Genomic DNA, 20550 nt, shown 5'->3' with positions numbered 1-20550 from the left:
ATTGATAATATGGTTCAATCAGCAAATGGAACATTCAACGCACAAAACATGCAAAATGGATGACGACGACATTGCACTTCACGCCTGCCAAAACCAATCCCTCTAAACTTTTACTACACAAAAGAGCAGCTCAAAGCAGAAACAATTATCATATTTTGTTTTACACATACCAAACATTTATATTTAAAATTACTTGATTCCAGGAAAACCAAAAAAGAAAGAGAAAAGGGGGAAATTAGTGGTAAAATTTAGGCAGTGGGGGATGGTCGCTACAGTACAAAACCCAGAAACAGTCTGAGTTGATCATATACCCATACTCATTCACAAAACGCGGCAGCCCGTAGCTGTTGCCACCCCCCCACCCTCACCCTACGTGTCCATTCATTCCCCCATCCCACCTCTCCATTTCCCCTCTTCGTCTCTCTCTCTCTCTCTCTCTCTCTCTATATATATATATATATATATATATAATGCCCAATACTCCTCATTACCATCCATTGGCACTCACTCCCTCCAAAAAACAGAAAACACCTACGCACCATCTCCAAATTAGCCATGTCGAAACCCACCACGCTAATAATCCCACTGCTCCTCCTCCTCCCTTTCTTCGTAATGACCAACGGAATCCGAGGAAAAGTGGGAGGGAGAACCCAAGTGAAGAACGTTAAGCAGAACCAGGAAATACAAGAGCTTGGCAGATACTGCGTCGGAGAGTACAACCACCAGCTGCAGCTTAAAGCCAACGGCAGTACCGCTCTCGTCTTCTCACAGGTAGTAGCGGCGGAGACCCAGGTTATTTCCGGAATCAAATACTACCTCAAGATCTCCGCCGTCACACGCGACGGAGCTCCGGCCAGGACTTTTGACGCGGTGGTGGTGGTGAAGCCCTGGCTTCACTCCAAAGAGTTGCTCAACTTTGCTCCCTCCCCACCTCCCAAAAGCACCAAGTGAAGGGGAGAAAGGGAGAGAAACAGAGAGAGAGAGAGAGAAATAAAAATTTTGTGTTTGTATTTTGTCTTCTCTTACTTGTAACTTTGTTGTTGCGGGATTGTTGATGGGTTGCTGCTAATAATGGAACTGATTAACAAAATGCGTGCGCGAGTATTTTGGTCTTGTGTATGATATCGTGATATGCGCTTAATAGGCCGACAGTGCCGTGTATTAGTGCATTTTCGCCGTGTATTTCCGATCAGCTGCGGATTAAGCTAACAAGGAATTCCGACAGAGGATACAGGTCAAGTGGGAATCAACAAAATCTCTCTATACAACGCCTAATCATTTAATCCAATCGCATACAACACTTGCTAATATCACACTCTAATATGCTGTTGATTCATCACGCGGTTTCAGAGGACTCTGTTCCCGCGAAGGGTAGATTGAAAATGAAAGTCAGGTTAGAGATTCCAAAGATTTGTAACAAAGTTCGGTTAGAGATTCCAAGATTTGTAACACGTTCTCCCTATGGGTGTCTGTATACTTGTTTTCCGTTTATGAATAGTTGAGAAGGACTAGTCGATACAACATTCACCGGCTGGAGAATTGATGTCTGGACACTTCTTCACATCAACCTCATGACGGATAAAAGCTGCAATGGCTTGATGCACATAGGAGCACAGGGGCAGGGCCTCCCAATTCTATAGGAGCCAAATATGGTTATCAAGCATGCAACAGAAGCAGCGATATGACCACCACTTTCTCTATTTCATCGTCGGATGCAAGTAATATGAAATTTGGAACTTCATTTTTAGCATAGCATACTCTCTACTATAAATCCCAAACTCACTCTGGACTTTTGAATCATATCCTCGGTCTCTTTGTTTTATCTACAATCCCGTGTCTTTTCCTATACGTCTAACGGTCATACGGAAATTCCAAGTCGTTCTCAGCAACTTTGAAGGGCTGAGGGTGTTGGCCGGAGCAGTACAAATTCCACATCTTGAAGTAAGCACGCTCCAAATTTCTCACCTGAAAAGGTAAAATACAATTGGCATACATGTCTATGGGTCTCAAAGCAGCATACGTAAGTTAAATGATTCTCCTAGCAATCTACAAAAAAATGCCAGCTAAAAAACTTGTAGTCATGGAAACAGGAAACGGCATTACTTACCCAGCGTGCTGTGTCGAACAGAGGACAAGTTAAACGTGCTGCCTTTAGCCTGTTAGTAAGATCTTGGAGCTTTGGACGATTAAGAGCCAGAGAAACCGCCTTCTCCTCGTACTCTTTCATGCTGTCATTCCAAATACCAAATCACTATAAAAGCGGCAACTATGGTAACATGAAATGACAATAAAATGTGTTCAAAAGATGAACCAAACATTTGGATGGTTTTCCACCACCGCACAAAAAGAAAAAGGGCAAATAACAGTCTGGAATTTAGACATAGAAGATAGAGCGTATGCAGCATATGTGGTACCAAGGCAAGTGCCAGGAGGGGTTAGACCAAGACAGAGAGACATATGGGTCCAGGCATGTTAAAGGAGCATGATCACTAATTTCTACTCTAGATTGACTCTTATTATTGAATGAGGGGCAGGAAGTTGGCACAAAGAACAAAAGAACTAACAACTTGATAGCACTCCATTGTGAAATTGTACTTTCACAGAATTCTTAGCATCTTAAATAGGTTGTTCAGAAATCGAAATACCTACCTATTCACAATCATCTCCTCCCCAACTCCAGTAGCCAAACACAATGAACCAGCAACTCTAGTAGCCATTTTCTCAAGAGGAAGAGTAACCATAGGTAGGCCCGCCCAAAGAACATCCGTCCCGGTCGTATGTGCATTGCAAAGTGGTCTGTTCAACAGGATAGCCCAAAAAGAAAAGAGAAAATCATTTGAAGTTCAATTGTATATGAAATGCTTCAAATGGTTTATGCTTGTAAGAGAAGCTCAGGCAAAATTATATACGTGTCAAGGAAAAGGTCTGCCAATGCACTCCGTCTAATGTGCTCCTGTTTCATTGCAACGTCTGTGAATATTATTTGGTCTGGCTGCACACCTTGAGCAGCAGCATCTGCACAGTAAGATAATGTATTTAGGAAATATTGGCCAGAAACACATCACTCATTTTTCACAAAAGATAGATCTTTTATATGTGATGCCCAGGCATAAATGTAAAAATCCTACGTGCACGAAGCCTCATTTCGCCTGCAGCTGGAAACCTAAGCAGCCAGAGTGCGCTATTTGGGACTCGCTTAAGAATATTGCACCTGCACATAATCAATAAAATTTATTAAGCGTAAAGAAATTTTCAAATCAACCACTCACCCTTACGATAAATGTATTTACCAGGTTGTGAAAATCTCAGGGTCCATCTTGTAAAGTTGATTGAAACAAGCAAATATAAATTTGTCCTCTGGCAGTCCATAGTCCGACCGCTTGGGTTGGCAGCTTGGATCCAGGACATCCAGATTTTTCTAAGGGACATTATAACAGAGGGTAGCAGTCAGCATAAATCAATTATCGAGGTTCAAGAACCAAACAGATTAAGTTCTCAAAATTTACCTGTTTATAATCATTTACGAAATAGCAATGAGGAAGATGGACAATCTTCTCAGAGTATATATGTGAGTAACACATAGGAGAGACAAACTGCAATGTAATACTTAAGTCGTTAAATGGAAGCAGCTAAAAACTCTGAAATTTGGTTGCTGGAGAGCAGTAAAGAAATAGTGACACCAGGAGGAGCACAGATTGAAAACCATACATTAGGGGTGGCAATATGAGTTGAAACCCATGGTTCCAACCCAACCCACCTAGTCTGGGTTGGGTTGGGTTTAAAATTTCTTCATTTGGACCTAATATGGGTTTTGTTTAAGTAAATTGCACTATATAATGAGTTAAAGTTTAATTTTCTATTAGTCAATCAAAAGTATTTTTTAATAGTATAATGAATTGATAAAAGATGTTAGTATAACCAATAGTTGAATGTGGGTTGTGTTTTATTAAGTTCAAGGTGCATATGGTTTCTAATGGGATCATCATATTTATTTTCTAATAGCCAATAAATATGAACTTTAATAATATTATACAATTGAAGGAATATTCTGAAACAATATTTTCATTTGGCCTTTAATTATAAAAAGGCATGATATACACCTCTAATTTCTGGATAACTATTAAATTATTGTTCAGGATTGTTCATTGAGTAAACTCGGTAAACTGAGTTCTCAACAATAAACCAAGTTCATTTCAGTTTTGGCGGTAACCAAATTTTTCTTCAGTACTTTGTTTAATATTAAATCGAATATTTTTAATTAAAAATAAAAAGTAGTTGATGAAATACTATATTATAGTTATACTGTTCATTTATTTGTCTTATTTTCGATAAGTCAATAACAAAAACAGTATAAATTTGAGTAGAAATAAAAATATGTACACAGAAATTAAATAAAAATAAATGAAGAACATTTCAGTATTTGGTATTGTATGGTATGGTAAACCGAATTAAAAACCAAAATCAAATTGAATACAAGATTTATAGTTTAAAAAAAAAAAATTCATAACCAAATTTTTCAGTTAAAGGTTCAATTAAGTCAGTCCACCGAACATTGAACACTCTTATTGCTTCTGTTTGATGGGTGCAATATTTTGAAAGAATTAATTATCAAAGTCTAATAATTCATATTATATTGGCATCATAACTGCAAGCATAACTTATTAAAAACTAGTATATTAGAATGACGGCAATTCAAAATTCTGCCCGAAAAGAAAAATCAACAAGATTCCTTCTATTAGGACCAACCCATTTCTAATCCAATTATTTTTGACCCGTACGTTCAAACCCATATTAGACCCAACCAAACCATTTGCCACCCCTATATAAACCACCATAAGAAAGCAAAACAAATGGCATATAAGTAAGAATACCTCATCTGTCACCAAATAATGTATGTAGGTTGCCCCAGTGGTCCCAGGAAATCCCATATAGGAAACCTGAATGGGAGCAGGCTGCATGGCAAATATTTCATTTCTTGCACCCTGCAAGAATGCAGATAGAATCACAGCTTTCATTTATAATCCGATCCCATGGTAGCAAGATGCAGAAACCAAGCAAACAAAACGATGGACAACAAAAGCCAATAATCATAATAACATGATACCTTAGTATACCCATTAAGGTTGACAAGAATTTGTATCTGGTCCTCGTTGATCATCCTTGCGATCATATCAGATGCCATAGATGAGACGTCAATAAAATGCTCCGCTTCTGATTGGATTCGCAGCCTCCATTCAGTACCATCGTTTGGACTTAAAGCATAGCAGAAAACCTACAAGAACAACCATCTCATAGGACCCCACAAGAAAGAAATTAAAAAAGTATAACGTTTATGAAACACAAAAAACATACTAACCTCGACATTTTCTCTGTCGTGCATGCCAAACACCGAGCCCATGAGATGCGACAAAGGATGGTTACCAAAGTCACTGCTGACATATCTGAGAGACAAAAAATAGTAAACAGATAATCTTTCTTTTGTGCGAGTGGAGAAGTGACTATTTTGAAATGAAATTACAGAAGAACTTCAGTGGGATTACCCTATTCTTAACCGGCTGTTCCTGCCCCCACCCCTTACAGGTAGTGGAGAAGGATGGTTAAAAGAAGGAAGTGAATAACGGGATGCCACAACAGAACAGTGTGCCGCATATTTCCGACTGCACATACAGAAAGCAACTGCTTAGAATATACACAACTGAAATTTGATATACAAAATACAACGAATGGCAAATCCTCTTACCTTATCTCTAGCGCGAGCATGGGGTCAAGTGGATATGCTATTGCATGGAAAGGTTGCACGCTAGGAATAACTGACATCTACAATAAATAAAAGGTGGGGTAAATGTCTCTTATATGTGATGATCATAACCAACAAGATCGCATGAGCAAAATTCAATCAACGAGAGTAGCATGGTGGTCAGATTGGAATGGGGTTGGAGACTTGGCAGCAGCAGATTTTGAGCAAACCTTGATCTGTCTCCTAAGTATCCCTTCAACTTCAATAAACATCTTCTCTCGATCATCCCAGTCGCAAACACACTGAATAAATGCCATTGCACAAGAAATCATATTAAAGAAAGCCCAATTATAACATCATCCAATCATAAATACTAGCTCAGTTCAATAGATGTAATGCAGATGTATCAAGGGAAAGATAACAATCTAGGAAATCAACCCAGAAAAAAAAATCCAACAATTGTTTCAACGTCAGCAGAAAAAAATAGCACGTCATCACATGGTATTTTGTAAGATCCGCCAACTGTAAAAAATTCAAGTGTAATGCTGTATTTACAGGACCCATGAAAAATCATGTCAAACAAAATCAGATTCCTGAGCAACAGCCAACACATAACAGTAAATGAGTTCTTAAATCTGCAAATGCCGTTCTCACAACTACAAAGAAGCTTATTTCACCTCAGTATTTTTCATCTTAAAATTTTCTATTTTCTTTTCCTCTTTTACACACTTCCAGCAGATTCTTCTTTCGACCATAGTTGATAAGGCTCACGCAGACTATGGCATGAAGGAGCACTGAAGCATAGCACACATAGCAGCATGCATCTTATCAAAGTTAGGAGCAGAATTCCATAAATAAAGTACGCGTCTATATAATGTTAGGAGTATATAATGTTAGTATCCTCCAGAAATATAGTATTCTGCAGTAATTATACTACTATTAACAATTACACAAGCTACATTAAAAATTACTTCAGTAGATCCAACCATAATTTAGCACAGTCAGCAATTATTTAACCAAATTCAACATTTCTTTCAGTAATTTCAGTAACATTTTAGCATGTTCCGCAATTACTTAAACAAATTAAGCATATTTTTCAGCTAATTCAGCAATATTTCAACACATTAAGGTCATTTATTTCAGCAAACTCAGGATTTATGTTTCGGAGATTCAGCAATTTTTTGCAATAACCTGCCCTATTTTAGCAATGATTTCTTGAATATAAACAATTGAAAACCAATTTAAATAATTTTGGTAATAAACTCAAGCCAAAATAAGAAAACTAAACCAGAATACTTCATGAGAAATCTCCTTAAGAAAAGAAGAAAATATAGAAGGGCTGGAAAAGATAAAACTGACAGAAAATTGGAAAAGAAAATAAAACATAGACTAAAGCTAAACACATTATCGGAAAAAGAAAACTAAAAGAAATCAAGGGGAAAGAAAATGCAATTGGGCAAAATAAGAAAAAGGGGCAGTACAGGCAAACATCAAAAGAACAGAGAACGAAGAGAGGAAGGTAGAGGTAGAGTCCAAAGAAGATATGTACATGCACCGGGACTGAACACCAAAAAAAGCCCTGCCTAGCGAAAACTTTAGCTTCATACAGAATAGTTCAGATCAAACCAATATATATGAAATGACAGACTTTCACATTTTCCATTGTGATGGCTACATCCACTCAAACACAATCAAAGCATCATTATGTGCCTAAGAGATTATTATCGCCTTAAAAATTATTATCGATAGTTAGACCTGCTTTTTCTTCAAGACTAAGAACTCATGACACTCTTTTAGTTTTCCTCATCATCAAACTTCACAGGCAATAATGTTTTGGCATACTAATTTTGAGGTACTCAACTTGCCATAAAAACCTTTCACGATTCAGTTGAATCCAAATTGGCAACGAAGGAGGAGTTCCCACATAAAAGAATTTACAGCTCACATGAGCAACTACTTAATTTGCATATCTATGATCTACCTTGTAATAGGAGTTGTTATAACAAGTAGAGAACCACATACATATCAATAACTGTATAGAAGTGCCAGCATCCGGATGCAGTCAGGTAAAAACATACTTAATCTATTTCAAACATAAAAAAAACAGAATACACCGAATATGAGTTGCATGTACCTGCAAAGTGTGAAGAAGGTTACAAGTTGCCTCCGGGAAATCTGGACGCAATACCAATGCTTGCTTGTAGCTTTTAATTGCAGCTTCCACATGACCACTTCAAGTTGAACACAAGGTTATGTAAACCACATGTCTCACACTAATCAAACATAAATAGGACTAAGTTCCTTTTTTATTTCTAACTAGTGCCTGCCCAATACAAAAACCCAATAAAGCTTGCTTAGGCTTTTAATGGTTGTTTCAACATAATTACTGCAGGTAGCCAAATGATGGTATGTAAAGCATATTTGACTAGCAAATGTAAAATGCTATCCTCCAGAACTAGTTCTACAATCAATTGAGAAGTGATAAAAATGTACCTGTCCTTGTAAGCTGACGCCAAATTAGCATGAGCCTCAGCCATGGTTGGCCGGATAGCAATAGCACGCAGATAGTCTTGGATTGCTTCATTAACTCTCCCAATTTCTTTGTAAGTATTGCCCCGATTGACAAGGCCATCAGCTGCCAATGGATCAATCCTGAGGACCTCATTGTAGCAAGATATTGCATCCGCATAATTACCCTGTAATTGCATCAGAGACAACAGTTTCTTACCACCAGATGTTAAAAGGCAAGTGAAAATTAAATGACATTCATTAAAATCATGAGACTGATCCTTGTTATACAGAACTACTTGAGTTCCTTTAACTTCACATTGCTGCTCGGCATTTGAGGCAAAAAGACCAACATAATACCTGTTGCTTGTATATTATAGCTAAGTTATTGAAAGGGGCAGAAAGTCCTGTTGTAACAGCTAGTGTTGCCTTGTAGCACTGAGCTGCAGCACTCATCATGTTCCTTTAAAGGATTAAAAGAAAGATTTCACAGTCATAAACAAGCTAACGGTAATACAGAAAAAGGAAGCCTGTTGTCATAAAAACATAAATTTCCGCAACAAGATACTTTGATATTAAACATACCACTCCATATAAATATTTCCAAGATTAGTTAGAGCTTGAGGGTGACTGGGTTGAAGAGACAGGCATTGCTTCATAAACAAACAAAATGAGAATCAGTAAATATACAAGACCAATTACCCAACAAGCAATTGAATAAGAGTGAGAAAGCACTAACTCGATAACAGTGGATTGCTTCCTCTACTCTCCCAGCATCTTTTAATGCATTGCCCTGGAAATAGAAAGGACATGAAAAAGAGAACCACCAGCAAAGTTCATCATAAATATACAGAAAAAAGATTCAGTGGATCTTTAAATGGAAATGATATCCGAACCAAGTTATTGTATGCCTCCAGGAACCCAGCATCACAAGCAATTGCTCGCTTGTAGTTGAGTATTGCCATATCAAGGTTGCTCTGCTCATAGTATACACTGGCTAAGTTTCCTGCAATATTTGCTTTACAGTCAAAATCTCCAAAACAATGGACCAAGCACGTGAAGCTCATGAACATAAAGAGATTAACAACAATCATAAATGAAAAATGAGTCTTTCAGCTCATCAAAGTCAGACAGCCTCCGATTACTACAGGAAAATGACAGCTAGATATCCATTAATAGCAACTGAGATTTAATTAACACTAGAGTTTTGTGGCACCCTAGTGCAAAGTTATTTCACACTATACTAAAATGACTCTGGTAAATGATGGATAAGAATATTTCTAATACAATAATAAGCAAAATGTTAAACAAAAAACAAAAGGAGAGAGAACAGAGATGTTTCTGATAGAAAGAAATAAGAAATTGAGAGACAACAAATAACAGTTCGCGAGTAGCAGAGAGAAAAGTGTAAATTGCGGGCATATATATATAGATAGAACCTCCTCAACAGCAACCAAGTTTCATTTAGACCTTTATATGTCTGATGAAAGTTGGTTTCTCAATCATTGCTGCACATGAAGGGCTATTAACGCAGGAGTCTTATTACAACTTCCACTTTGAGCCACAAGATCAATGTAGAATTTCCATTTTCTTAATGCTGACACAATGAAAAAGTATAACCAGAACATGTTCAGCATATGAATAGTGGAACCTCTAAGTTTCCTATGTTTCCATGTCCTATCCTCTTCCTCATGGCCAGTTCCTCCTATAAATATTAGAAGAACAGGACCAGCAACTACCAATTCATTCCAACCTACAGTAGTCACCCTTTTGGTGCATCCGAACTGGAGTTCCAGCTTGGTATTGGACCCCAAAACTAAACTTATGTCATTTAAAGATCCATTTTGTTTTTTTAGTAACTGTAAAGCATTATATCTCCAGCAGTAGTTCTAGATAATATTCCATAAGTGCATATTATATTGGCAACTTACTATTGCAGTTTAGTTGGTGATAGTTGATTTGAACAAAACCCTTATATACAAAATGTAAGTATCCTTTTTCTTCTGTCCTTGCTTATAGTTACTGGGCAATATCTCAATCTGTCTACCATGGATGAAGTACCCAGACAGGTGAAACATATAGTGCCTGGCCAAAAACCGCCCTATCAAATGAAGGAACAATCATGATAACACTTCCGAATAAAATTACTCACCAAAGGCCATTGCATTGTCTGGTCGTGACTGCAGGGCTCGTTGATAACATACAATAGCCTCTTGTGGCATTCCCAAAGCCTGGAAAAGACAAGGAAGACTCGTATTTCTCCAGATTCCTGCCCTTGCATTTGCAGCTACCCAACCTTACCAGCAGAATGCATAAAGCTTACCTTGTAAACATTTCCCAAATTCAAGTAGGCATCTGAGAAGTTTGGCTTCAACTTGACAGCTTCCTGGACACACAATGACACACTGTAAGGAGTGTGGACAAGATCATACAACCAACCATATCCTAACAGAAACCCAAAATACGCACGAGTTCATCCAAGTCTAAAAGAAGCTCAATTATCCAACTACAATAAATTGGCAATTTCTACCTTGTAGTACTGCAAGGCCCTGTTAAGATCACCAGCCTCCATAAAAAGACCAGCAAGATTGGACCATGCAATAGCAAAAGTGGGTTGTATCCGAAGAGCATCCAAATAACAATTGTACGCCTGAGCCAGAAAAGAGAACTCAAAATCTTCTGAAATAAAGTGTGATTAACAAAAAAATGAAGACACAAGCTAAGTAGCTTGATTGTACCAAGAAATTAAGTGTGTAAAGAAAGCGAGAATCTCGAATCAGGTAAAGGAAATCTTGTATAAGAAGACAAACTGTTACAGGAAGAAACAAAGATTCCAGTTTTCCAATTCTTAAACAGAGCAATAACTCAGCATAAGTGATAGTAGGTTAACCATTGACAGAAATAAGATGCCAGGTCTCAGGAGCTAGAAACTTCAATAGAAGAACCTAGAAATTCACTCTCCCAAAAGACTATGATTAATCGTATATAAATCTAGTCTAAGACAGAGAAATAAGTAGATCCCCTAACAAGAAACCAAGAAAATTGGCCATCTGCTGTATCTTACCTCTTGCACCAGTCCTTGAGCTTTCATCAAATTTCCAAGGTTACTATGAGCATCAACCTAAAACAAACATAAGCTGTAACAGACAGGAGAAATATCCACAAACTGAGACATTTATGCTGCAGAAATCACAATAGATATTTACCAAACGAGGATTTAAAGCAAGAGCTTGACGACAACATTGGGCAGCCTCAGTCAGCCTTCCTTTACGCATGTAAGCACTAGCTAAGTTTGACCATGCATCAGCAAAATTAGGCCGAAGCTGCAAGTAAATTTGGGAAAACGCAGTTATTATGCAAGACTGGAGATGGAAATATCATGTTCTCTCATGCAACCAAAAGTACACACCTTCTTATTGATGCCTTTCTTATACCGACATACCGGACTATTATACATCCAACAGATTGAAATTACCAAAAAAGGCCCAGTAAAATCAATAAGGTATGAGACAGAACCATGAAACTCACAAAGGGATACCAAAATTATACTTAAAAGAAAAGTATTCCTACGCCAGAGGATCTTGGTTAACGCAATTTGCATATGAGTTATCCAGGAAGAACTATAGGATAAGCATAATTAGCTGAACAATAAATCTTAGTAAATCCAATATGCAGAACCCACTCATTTCACGAAATTGATTGGGTTAGCATTCTAACGAATTCTCAAGACATGATTTACCATCAAGATTAAGGCAAAGTTTCATGCCTTTGGAAACTTTACGCCAACTACCTGACTGACTGAAACCCAAAGGTACACAAATATACTTGCTGAAATTCATGTCTGAACTGCCATCCATACTAAGAGAAAGCAAGAAACAGAAAACAACCTTCAGAAAATTTCAGTCCACAACCCCCATAAAACCCAAGTAAGCACTCTAAGAAGTCCATCAATGCTGGCTTCCATCAACATCATCCAGACAGCACATAATAAGGTAGGAGAAATGATACCTAAAGGAGTATGGCCATACTGCAGCCTAACGTTAAAACCAGCAGAGATTGACAAGCTATTAAAGCTGTTACCATGGTACTTTGGGATATATTCTTTTGATGTATGCCATAAATACTCTCTCATGTATAACACTATATGAAGCTACTACGGGCAATAAGTTATTGATTTCCCTCCAGTCAATCATCTTTGAACCCAGAACATCTACAATTATTGGACGACCCATCTCAAACAAAAATAGATAAATCTACACTAATCTTTCATTGTCCTTCCAACAAAGTCGTATTGCTGAAGCCCAGACAGAGAACATTACATAACATTCAGAAAATGAAGTAAAATACAATGTTTTTCTTTAGAGCTGAAACAACCAACTAACACCACAACCATCAAAACAAGTTTCGCCAAAAGGCCGGTCAAAATAACGGGATATGTACCGAAAACAAAAGAACATTTACAGTCAGGTCATTGGGGGACACCATGAGATGCACAGATGACACGAGGATGTTGGTTCAAGTATAATCTCTCAGCAAAAGAAGTTCAGCCTATAGTTGATTTTAATATATTTCTTTTTTTCATTTATGTAAACAGATTCTACTACGACAAATTGTAATCTTTATATTATTTTTTGTAAAGGCAGTCAAACCTCAATGGCGATCAAGTAATAGCGAATGGCTACATCAATATTGCCTTTCTCCTGCCAGAAAAATGAGTGGAACACACATCACGTATCAGTTTCTTGAAAGCAAAACTAGCAAAGACATGAAAGATACATCATCACTAAAGAATACCTTCCAAGCATTTGCCATATTCCCATAGCACTCAGCAAACTGTGGATCAATTCGAAGAGCTTCTTCGTTCTTTGCAATGCACAAATCAAAGTCGTGCAACTAAAGACATAATAGCTAAGTTTCAGACTTGAAAAGGCAAGAACAGAAGTAACATAGATTCATGTAACCCAAGAGTAACCTGATAATAAACTGCACCCAACAGAAGAAGATTATCAGTGCGACGTGGATTTCTCTCATATACAGCCTTGCTATGCTCTAGCGCCTGCTTATAGTTGCCAGCCTTGTAATTCTGATGAGCAAGGTTGAGGAGCATGTCTTCATCAACTGCATCACATGAATCGAGAAAATTACACCACAAAAGTAACTACTTCAACATAAAAAGGGAAATGCTTTGATTTACATCGTTAAAAATGCTTTGATTTACATCGTTAAAAACGCTTTGATTTTGTGCTGGTTTAAACTTATTTCTATAAACAAAGAGAAACCAAAACACAGGAGCATTTATATAATCATCACCCGCACATAGCTTCCGTAGTGATCAACCAAATTGCTAAAGAACTAAAAAGGAAGCCACTTATAATTGACATTGCCGTTTCAACAAGTTGGGTAAGATATGGACTATTTATTGACTGCCTTTTAACACTCTCGCCACATCCCATGGCATTCATATTGAACAATTCTCTCAATTATTTACTTCACCAATAAAAGACGATTACCATCTGAATGAAAATTTTTGCAACATCGCATTTGTTCACTTGTTTTATTTGGTCCAATTTAATCTTCCTTCAAGTAAAGAAATCTCTTAGACCTGGAATAATGACATGTACATCCTTGATCTTTGTAGAACTGAAGGAAATACCTATGCTAAATCATTATTAAACTTCAGTAAAGAAAGGTCCAACCTTCTAGGAAACATAAAGTCCTATCAATCATAAAGTAGTAGAAATACAACCAGTTATACTCTTATGTTGCATACTGAAGTCTGCCGCCAAGTATCTCACTGAAGACTTATTATGTTACTTGAGCTTTGGCTAGTTGCTAAAAAACTCTTCATTAACACTTGCATGCAGATAGAGTGCTTACAACAAACACAGTTTAGGCTTGGCTTTTTCTTCACAAAAGTAAATATTAGATCAAGATAAAGCATTCTGTTCGTAGAAAGCAGATGTACAACCAAATATGTGATCACGTCAGAGGTTAGCCTATAGTGGAGTTCTTACATGGACCTAATCAAGTCAGGAAACACCAATAAACCGCTGGGTTCAGTCCTAGCTGAATCGCCCTTGGATGAGTTCGTTCAACACGCAGCTATTGTCAGAAACGGAGAGCTCACAAGTCAAGCTTATGCTATTTTAGGATTCAATGTGGGTATTAATAAGTGATCATTGACTGTAAAGTCAATGTTAGAACATTCCAGACCATGCCACTCGTCCTTCCAACAACAGCCCACAATTCGGGGTCCACAGATGGTTCGTGTTGGGCCATCCAGGGTCCATGTAAAAACACACAGACCTGTGTCCTGCTTGGTCTTTTAGCTTGTTTGGAGGGTATTTTAATAAGTACAGATAACCTAAGACAAATATATTATCACATCCTAAGATGTTAGTTTACCAAACTGGAAATTTTATGAGGCATTAAGACCCTTCAGAGTTCAGACTTGGACATCGACCCATTTCAATCAAAATCTGAGGTCAAACTTATGAACATCTCGATGAAATTGGTTTGGTTCATCGTTATATCACATTGTGACATTGGAATCCCGAATGAGAAAATAATTTGAATTCTAACTTAAAGACCTTGATTTGGCAGAACTTTCTAATCTTTTGATGGTGTTCCCCATATTTCCATATTTTCTAATACTTCTCATAGTTTGCTACTAACATTTTTGAAATAAAATGCAAATGTCAAAATGGTTCTTCCTATACAATATCTGAATAAGGTACAGCATAATCTTATATCCACATCCATAATTTGTCTTTTTTCCATTTAAAAAACAAAAATGCACTTCACTTTCATGAGTTCTCAAATATCGGTGTGCCCTTTCTGCAATACCATACCACATTCATCAATGGTTGCTTTACGCTAATAAATCACATTATGTATTTCAAGATACCCTACCTTTATATTCATAGCCACACTGAGGTCATTTTTTAAATTAAGTAACAGTCACTTTATACAGGTTTGTAAATTTATTTAAATCTTCCTTCTCTGAAATATCATCTCATACATTTATGTTCTGAACTAAGGGACCCTGTCGGGATCTTCAACATAATAGAATATTTTCATTAAGGCCAAAAACTAATGGCACTATTTTATGCTTCAAGATAAAAAAAACACCCTAAGCCTTGTCTTCTGTTAAACACAGTATCTGTCAAAGGAATACGAAGAACAAATATTCGACCTCAGATAACAAGAAAAAGGAATACACCAAAAATGTTCCTTGCAGCAAAATTATTAGTATGTTGTATACACAAAGTAAATGAGACGAAAGGATTTTCCTTGAGCAATCATCTCAAAATCAGTCGCATGAAATCTAAAGAACCTTATAATTCTTGTCTCATTAAACCAATAGACAAAGAAATCCATACACAAAGTTGTTGGGGAACACAGAGTGAGCATCATTTGGACAATTGGTTTAGGAGAATATGGCTGCTGAATAAGTTTTTCAGCAATCCAATTCAGAATAAAACAGTCCAAGCTTGAAATACTCTATAGTCAATAATCAAGGAATTAAATTTTTTATAACTATAGTATAATCAAAGAAATGTTTAATTACATTGGAAGCATGCATAACTTAAAAAACAAAACAAATTAAGTAAGATGGTTTTATTAATATTAAAATCAATGGATTCATAAACTAACAACATTTAGTCTTAAGCTAACGAAAGAAATACAAATATAGAGTTCACTTTAGCTTCGCACTACTTCGCTCCCTAGATATCACTTGAGCAAAATGTCAACTTCTTCTAAGTGGCCTTTTGTTTCCTAAGTCGTCTGTACATCACAGATTTTGACTTTGCTTCATTGTAACATTTTGGGACTCGAAATCAGATCTGAGCAAACACATCAAGCATCCTAAAAGAGCTAACTATCAATTAACGAATTCCGACCTAATTATCTATGACCAGTGATTAACTGAAAACTTGTGTCTTACACAAAAAAGAAAAACCATTCATCATAACATAGCACTGATAAATAGATTATTAACAAAAAGTCCGAACAAACTTCAGAAGACATACAAATAAAAACTTATTCAATAAAATAAGTCCCTTTAAAATCTAGGCCGAGAAAGTCTGTCAGAGAAGGTCGATTTCAACAGCTTCAAGCCTAAAATAACTGAAAAATGTCAAAGAAAATCTGAATGCTCGACAGAATAAATACCAAACGTCAACAAGATATTTGGATCATTAAAAAAAGAAAGATGTTAAATCATATAGTTCCTTCTACCTCAGAAAACTAAAAGAACAATAGACCAAAAACCCTAACCTCACAATACCCACAAATAAAATTTCTAAACAAATCCACACGTATTTCCCCATATACACTAGAGAACATAGCAAAATTAGCTCACCGACTAAAACAATTAAAACAAAAAAATTCCCAAATTTAAATTAAGCAAACAAACCAAGAAAAAGACGAAATTCAAACCTTCACGAGAAAGCTCTTGCTTGATATTACTCGCAGAGGCCAAAGCCAAGGACGAATCCTCCCGGTGATGATCGGTTCCGACATTGTACGGGACCCTAGCCACCTGCTGCTGCACCAACTGCTGCTGCTGCTGCTGTTGCAACTGCTGCAGATTCAGGTTGTACTGCCGCGGATCGCTCTGCAACGACAGCATCCTTTCCGATCCTCCCGATCACGATCCCAGCCGCAGAATTATTTTCATAAACTCCAACCCCCCCCAAAAAAAAAACAGAAAAAATAAAAATCCACTCAACAATAAGGAAAACTCAAACGAAACTCGAATTATGAGGGAGAAAAACTACTCTCCTTCAGAAGGTTTTTCCCACGGAAAATAGGAGCTACTTAATTTAATATATATTATTTCCCAGCTGAGTAGAGAGAGAATATCGAAAGAAAAAACACCAAAAAAAAAAAATAAAAGAAGAGAGAGGGAGAGAAAAATGGGAGAGCAGAGCCAGAGAGAGAAGAATAAGAGAAATAAAGGAAATAGGGAAGAATCCCCTTTTCTTCGGTTCAGTGTTCTTCCTTTCGGTTATTCTCTTTTAACAGCGATTCCTCTAGAACCTCCTTGTAAAAAAGACTTTTCAGCCCTTGTCCTCAGTCTTAAAATTACCGAATTGGTACTGCCAAATGGGTGACAAAGAAGTCAGGTTTATAATAAGGAATAGATTCCCAGTGAAATTGATACCAAGAATTAATTCCAATAAATTCTGATAGTTTTTCAACAAGAAATGAATTATAAAAGCTACAATGATTTAAATTCTTTGGACGGTTGGAATATTAGTTGCTTTTTTTTATGGAAAATAATATTGAAATTCATTGTGAAGTTATACGTCTATTTTGTATAATTTAACGTGGTTATTACGCGATGGTATTTGAAATTCAAATAATGCGTCCCGACTTTTAATGAGTTCAAATATGGCCAAGATCCACACTTCACTTAATGGTGTCGTGCTGATCTAGGCTCAACTCGACTTGAACCCATGCATACACCGACTTATGATAATCAGGCGTTCATTTATAGATCAACAGATCATATAAAATCATACAATTTTAAAATATTTAGAAATATTAACTTTTTATGCTTCAAGTACAACTTTTGCTACCCAAAGCATTACTACGGTCCTCATACTTTTTTCTTTTACGGCCTTGCTAATTTAAACGTTGGAGTGGTATATAAACCGAATAGAATTTATTAATTAACATGCCATTTTGTTGTTGATTTATATCAGGATGTATTTCTTATCGAAAATGAATTTAACTAATTGTTTCTAATTCGTTAGTTTTGTGGCTTCGATTCAATTTCTATATACTTTTGCATGTTTTATGATAAATCGGACAGAATTTATTATTTGGTCCAATTTAATTATTGTTTAACATGCCATTTCATTCTCTTTCGAAATTAGATGAGTCCAAAATATAAAGGTCTCTCGAGTGAGAGTGGCGGTCCTTTCCTCTTAGACTGTTTTTGGCAATTTGTTTGGTCTTTTGTTTCTTTTTTGACCTTTTGTTGTGTTGTGATTTTCTTTGTGTTACAGTGTCTCGGTGGTGTTCTTTCACTTATTCTAGTTTTCTGAGTGTGTGTTCTCTTGTTCAGACATGGAAGGGTCAATCCAATGGATGGAAGCAGTCGTTTTGTTGACGGAGGAAGAAGAAGAGGGTGCAGTGCTACGTTCGGGTTTGTGGAACAGCAACACCAATCAATATGGTCTTACCTTGGTGGGATGTTTGCTCACTCACCTAGTGACCAATTTGAAACTTTATCGCGTACTTTGATGAATTTGTTTCAACTTAGCGTGGTGTTCAATTGAAACGGGTGTTTGAGCATCGGTTTTATTTTGTATTTGACTATGTGGTTTATTTCGTCTCACGATATAAATGTGTCCTTGTACATTTGGCATAAATCTCTTGATCCTTCAACCACTTGGCGCGAGTCTATTGATCTTGGCTGGTGCCCCTTCCAAGTACATGTGTTTGACATTCCCTACGGTATGCATACTACCGAAGTGGCTATACAAATTGGGTCTGTGATTGGATGATGGGATGATCATGCTTTATTCTCCCATTTCATTAGTTGACACGAGTATTTGGAAATTAGGGTAAATATCAATGTGACAAGGCCTTTGAAAAGTTGTTTAAGGTTGTGGTCTATGGATGGACAGTTTATTCTCGTCTGTTTCCAATTCAAAAGGTCTCCTAACTTTTGTTATCTTATGTGACAGATTTGGTCATATTAGCCGATTTGTCACGTCCAATTTGTTGGTGGCTTTATTGATTTAAGGTTTCATACTCTGTTAGGCCCTTGGTTAAGAACAAACACGTTGTGCTCTAGTGTGCATTATACTTTAGTGGATTTTCGGCCAACTGTGGTGCCTTCTTATAGAGGTTCCCCTTTAGCCTTAGGTCGATGGTTGGTTTTACGTGGATCTTATATTTGTGGATAGTTTGTTAGTGGTCAAGGTAGAGAGCAGAGTAGTTCATGGGAAGGGGTTGGTCCTTCGTCGACAACTGCAACAACTAAGGGTGCTACCATAGTTTTCGGGGGGCAATTGGGGGTACACAAAATTGTCAATGGCGAGTAAAGCTTGCATAGGGCTGATTTGGCAAATACAACTGGGGTTGATGGGCTTGGGATTCTAGGAGGTTGTGTGAAGGAATTAGGCTCTTTGGTGACTTTGGAGCCCACTTTCAAACCATCCTCTTTGGTTGTGGTGGATCTAGCTGGTCGGAATCAATCCTTCATTCTAAACCAGGTCCTATACTCTCCATAACCAAAACTAATGCCAATCTAATGGACATCCCATTGGTTCAACTCTCGACGGCTTCTCCTCTGGGATCTTATTGCCCAGCTCTCTTCTCCTCTGGGATCTTACTGCTCAACTCTCTTCTCTATAAGACGAATGATATTAGGCAAGAGGAGCGTGATGACTCTAATGGTTGGTATTTTGTGCAAATTATCATCGTCGACGACTGCGAAGCAATCCTGCCAGGCCTTATGAATCGCCTTATATGGAACTGTCAAGGGATTGGGAGGCTCGGGGCAATTCGACAAATTTGTGAGATGGTACGATCTCATGACCCTGTTAAAGTAGTCCTAATCAAACGAAATATCGCAAATCACAATCAAATTTGTTGAAAAGTAAGCTGAATTTATTTGTCATTCACATTGATTTTGTTGGTAGGAGTGGTGGTCTCTTTCTAATCTGGCGTAAAGATATCTTGGTCACCTTGCTTAGCTTTTCTAAATCTCATATAGATGTTTGATTAATTCGAGGAATTCTTCTTGGCGATTTACAAGCTTTTATGAAGAAAGTGGATCAGCACGAGAAGCGGGATAGAAGCACGAAAAGTAAAATTAAAATGATAATGCATAAAATAACTCGATCAAGTGGTGTACCCTTGAGCTATCCGGGCTTTTAGTGTACAATAAATAAAATCAAAGGCCAATAATGAGAAGAAAAATTGAGGGGCACTATTATGTAAACATACATTGGGTGAAAGTGTAATTTTGATACTTTTTTTAAAAAAAAAGTGTATTTTCATATTTTTTAGGAGGTCGAAGTGCAATTAATGCATTAAATAAATATAATAAAGATGTTGTGCCTAATTATATATCATATACTATATTAACATGTTATCCTTCCATATTTAAATTATAGTATATGTAAAGGTTTCTTAAGATATATACTTAGATTATTTGCCAATCTTAGAAGAAGAATGCGAGGAGTTTATGATTCAAAATCAATCTCAAAAAAATCGATGGATTGATTTATATGGGATTCTTGGCTTTGCATCGGCCGATGTTGTATAAGTTTTATTATTAA

The 20550-nt window shown here is 37.0% G+C and overlaps 2 protein-coding genes across 2 annotated transcripts; one reads left to right on the top strand and one right to left on the bottom strand.

The window, feature by feature from the left end:
- LOC105166472 (cysteine proteinase inhibitor B) lies at positions 467–1171 on the top strand. Its single transcript, XM_011085844.2, has one exon. The coding sequence runs from the start codon at positions 556–558 to the stop codon at positions 949–951; it is 396 nt and encodes a 131-aa protein (XP_011084146.1). The 5' UTR covers positions 467–555; the 3' UTR covers positions 952–1171.
- On the bottom strand, positions 1654–17172 carry LOC105166471 (probable UDP-N-acetylglucosamine--peptide N-acetylglucosaminyltransferase SEC). The gene is made up of 28 exons (XM_011085843.2): positions 16688–17172; positions 13218–13363; positions 13040–13138; positions 12895–12945; positions 11452–11568; positions 11310–11366; positions 10776–10895; positions 10569–10631; positions 10398–10476; positions 9142–9251; positions 8985–9038; positions 8831–8898; positions 8606–8708; positions 8231–8433; positions 7872–7968; positions 5968–6039; positions 5741–5817; positions 5541–5657; positions 5357–5441; positions 5105–5272; positions 4872–4982; positions 3507–3593; positions 3291–3418; positions 3129–3211; positions 2910–3015; positions 2650–2796; positions 2108–2228; positions 1654–1965 (listed from the first exon to the last, which is right to left on the bottom strand). The coding sequence occupies exons 1-28, from the start codon at positions 16878–16880 to the stop codon at positions 1852–1854; spliced, it is 2976 nt and encodes a 991-aa protein (XP_011084145.1). The 5' UTR covers positions 16881–17172; the 3' UTR covers positions 1654–1851.

This window comes from Sesamum indicum, linkage group LG7 (genome assembly GCF_000512975.1).
Source record: "Sesamum indicum cultivar Zhongzhi No. 13 linkage group LG7, S_indicum_v1.0, whole genome shotgun sequence".
Taxonomy (NCBI): Eukaryota; Viridiplantae; Streptophyta; class Magnoliopsida; order Lamiales; family Pedaliaceae; genus Sesamum; species Sesamum indicum.
This window is presented reverse-complemented; position numbering and strand designations above follow the sequence as displayed.

Bases quoted from the DNA above. Each gene is read 5' to 3' on its own strand.
- LOC105166472 (XM_011085844.2), top strand. From the start codon at position 556: ATGTCGAAACCCACCACGCTAATAATCCCACTGCTCCTCCTCCTCCCT.
- LOC105166471 (XM_011085843.2), bottom strand. From the start codon at position 16,880: ATGCTGTCGTTGCAGAGCGATCCGCGGCAGTACAACCTGAATCTGCAG. The intron at 9,039-9,141 runs GTTCGGATATCA...TTCTATTTCCAG, and splicing joins TGGAGGCATACAATAACTTG to GGCAATGCATTAAAAGATGC. The intron at 4,983-5,104 runs GTATCATGTTAT...GCATTCTTGCAG, and splicing joins ACCTTAATGGGTATACTAAG to GGTGCAAGAAATGAAATATT.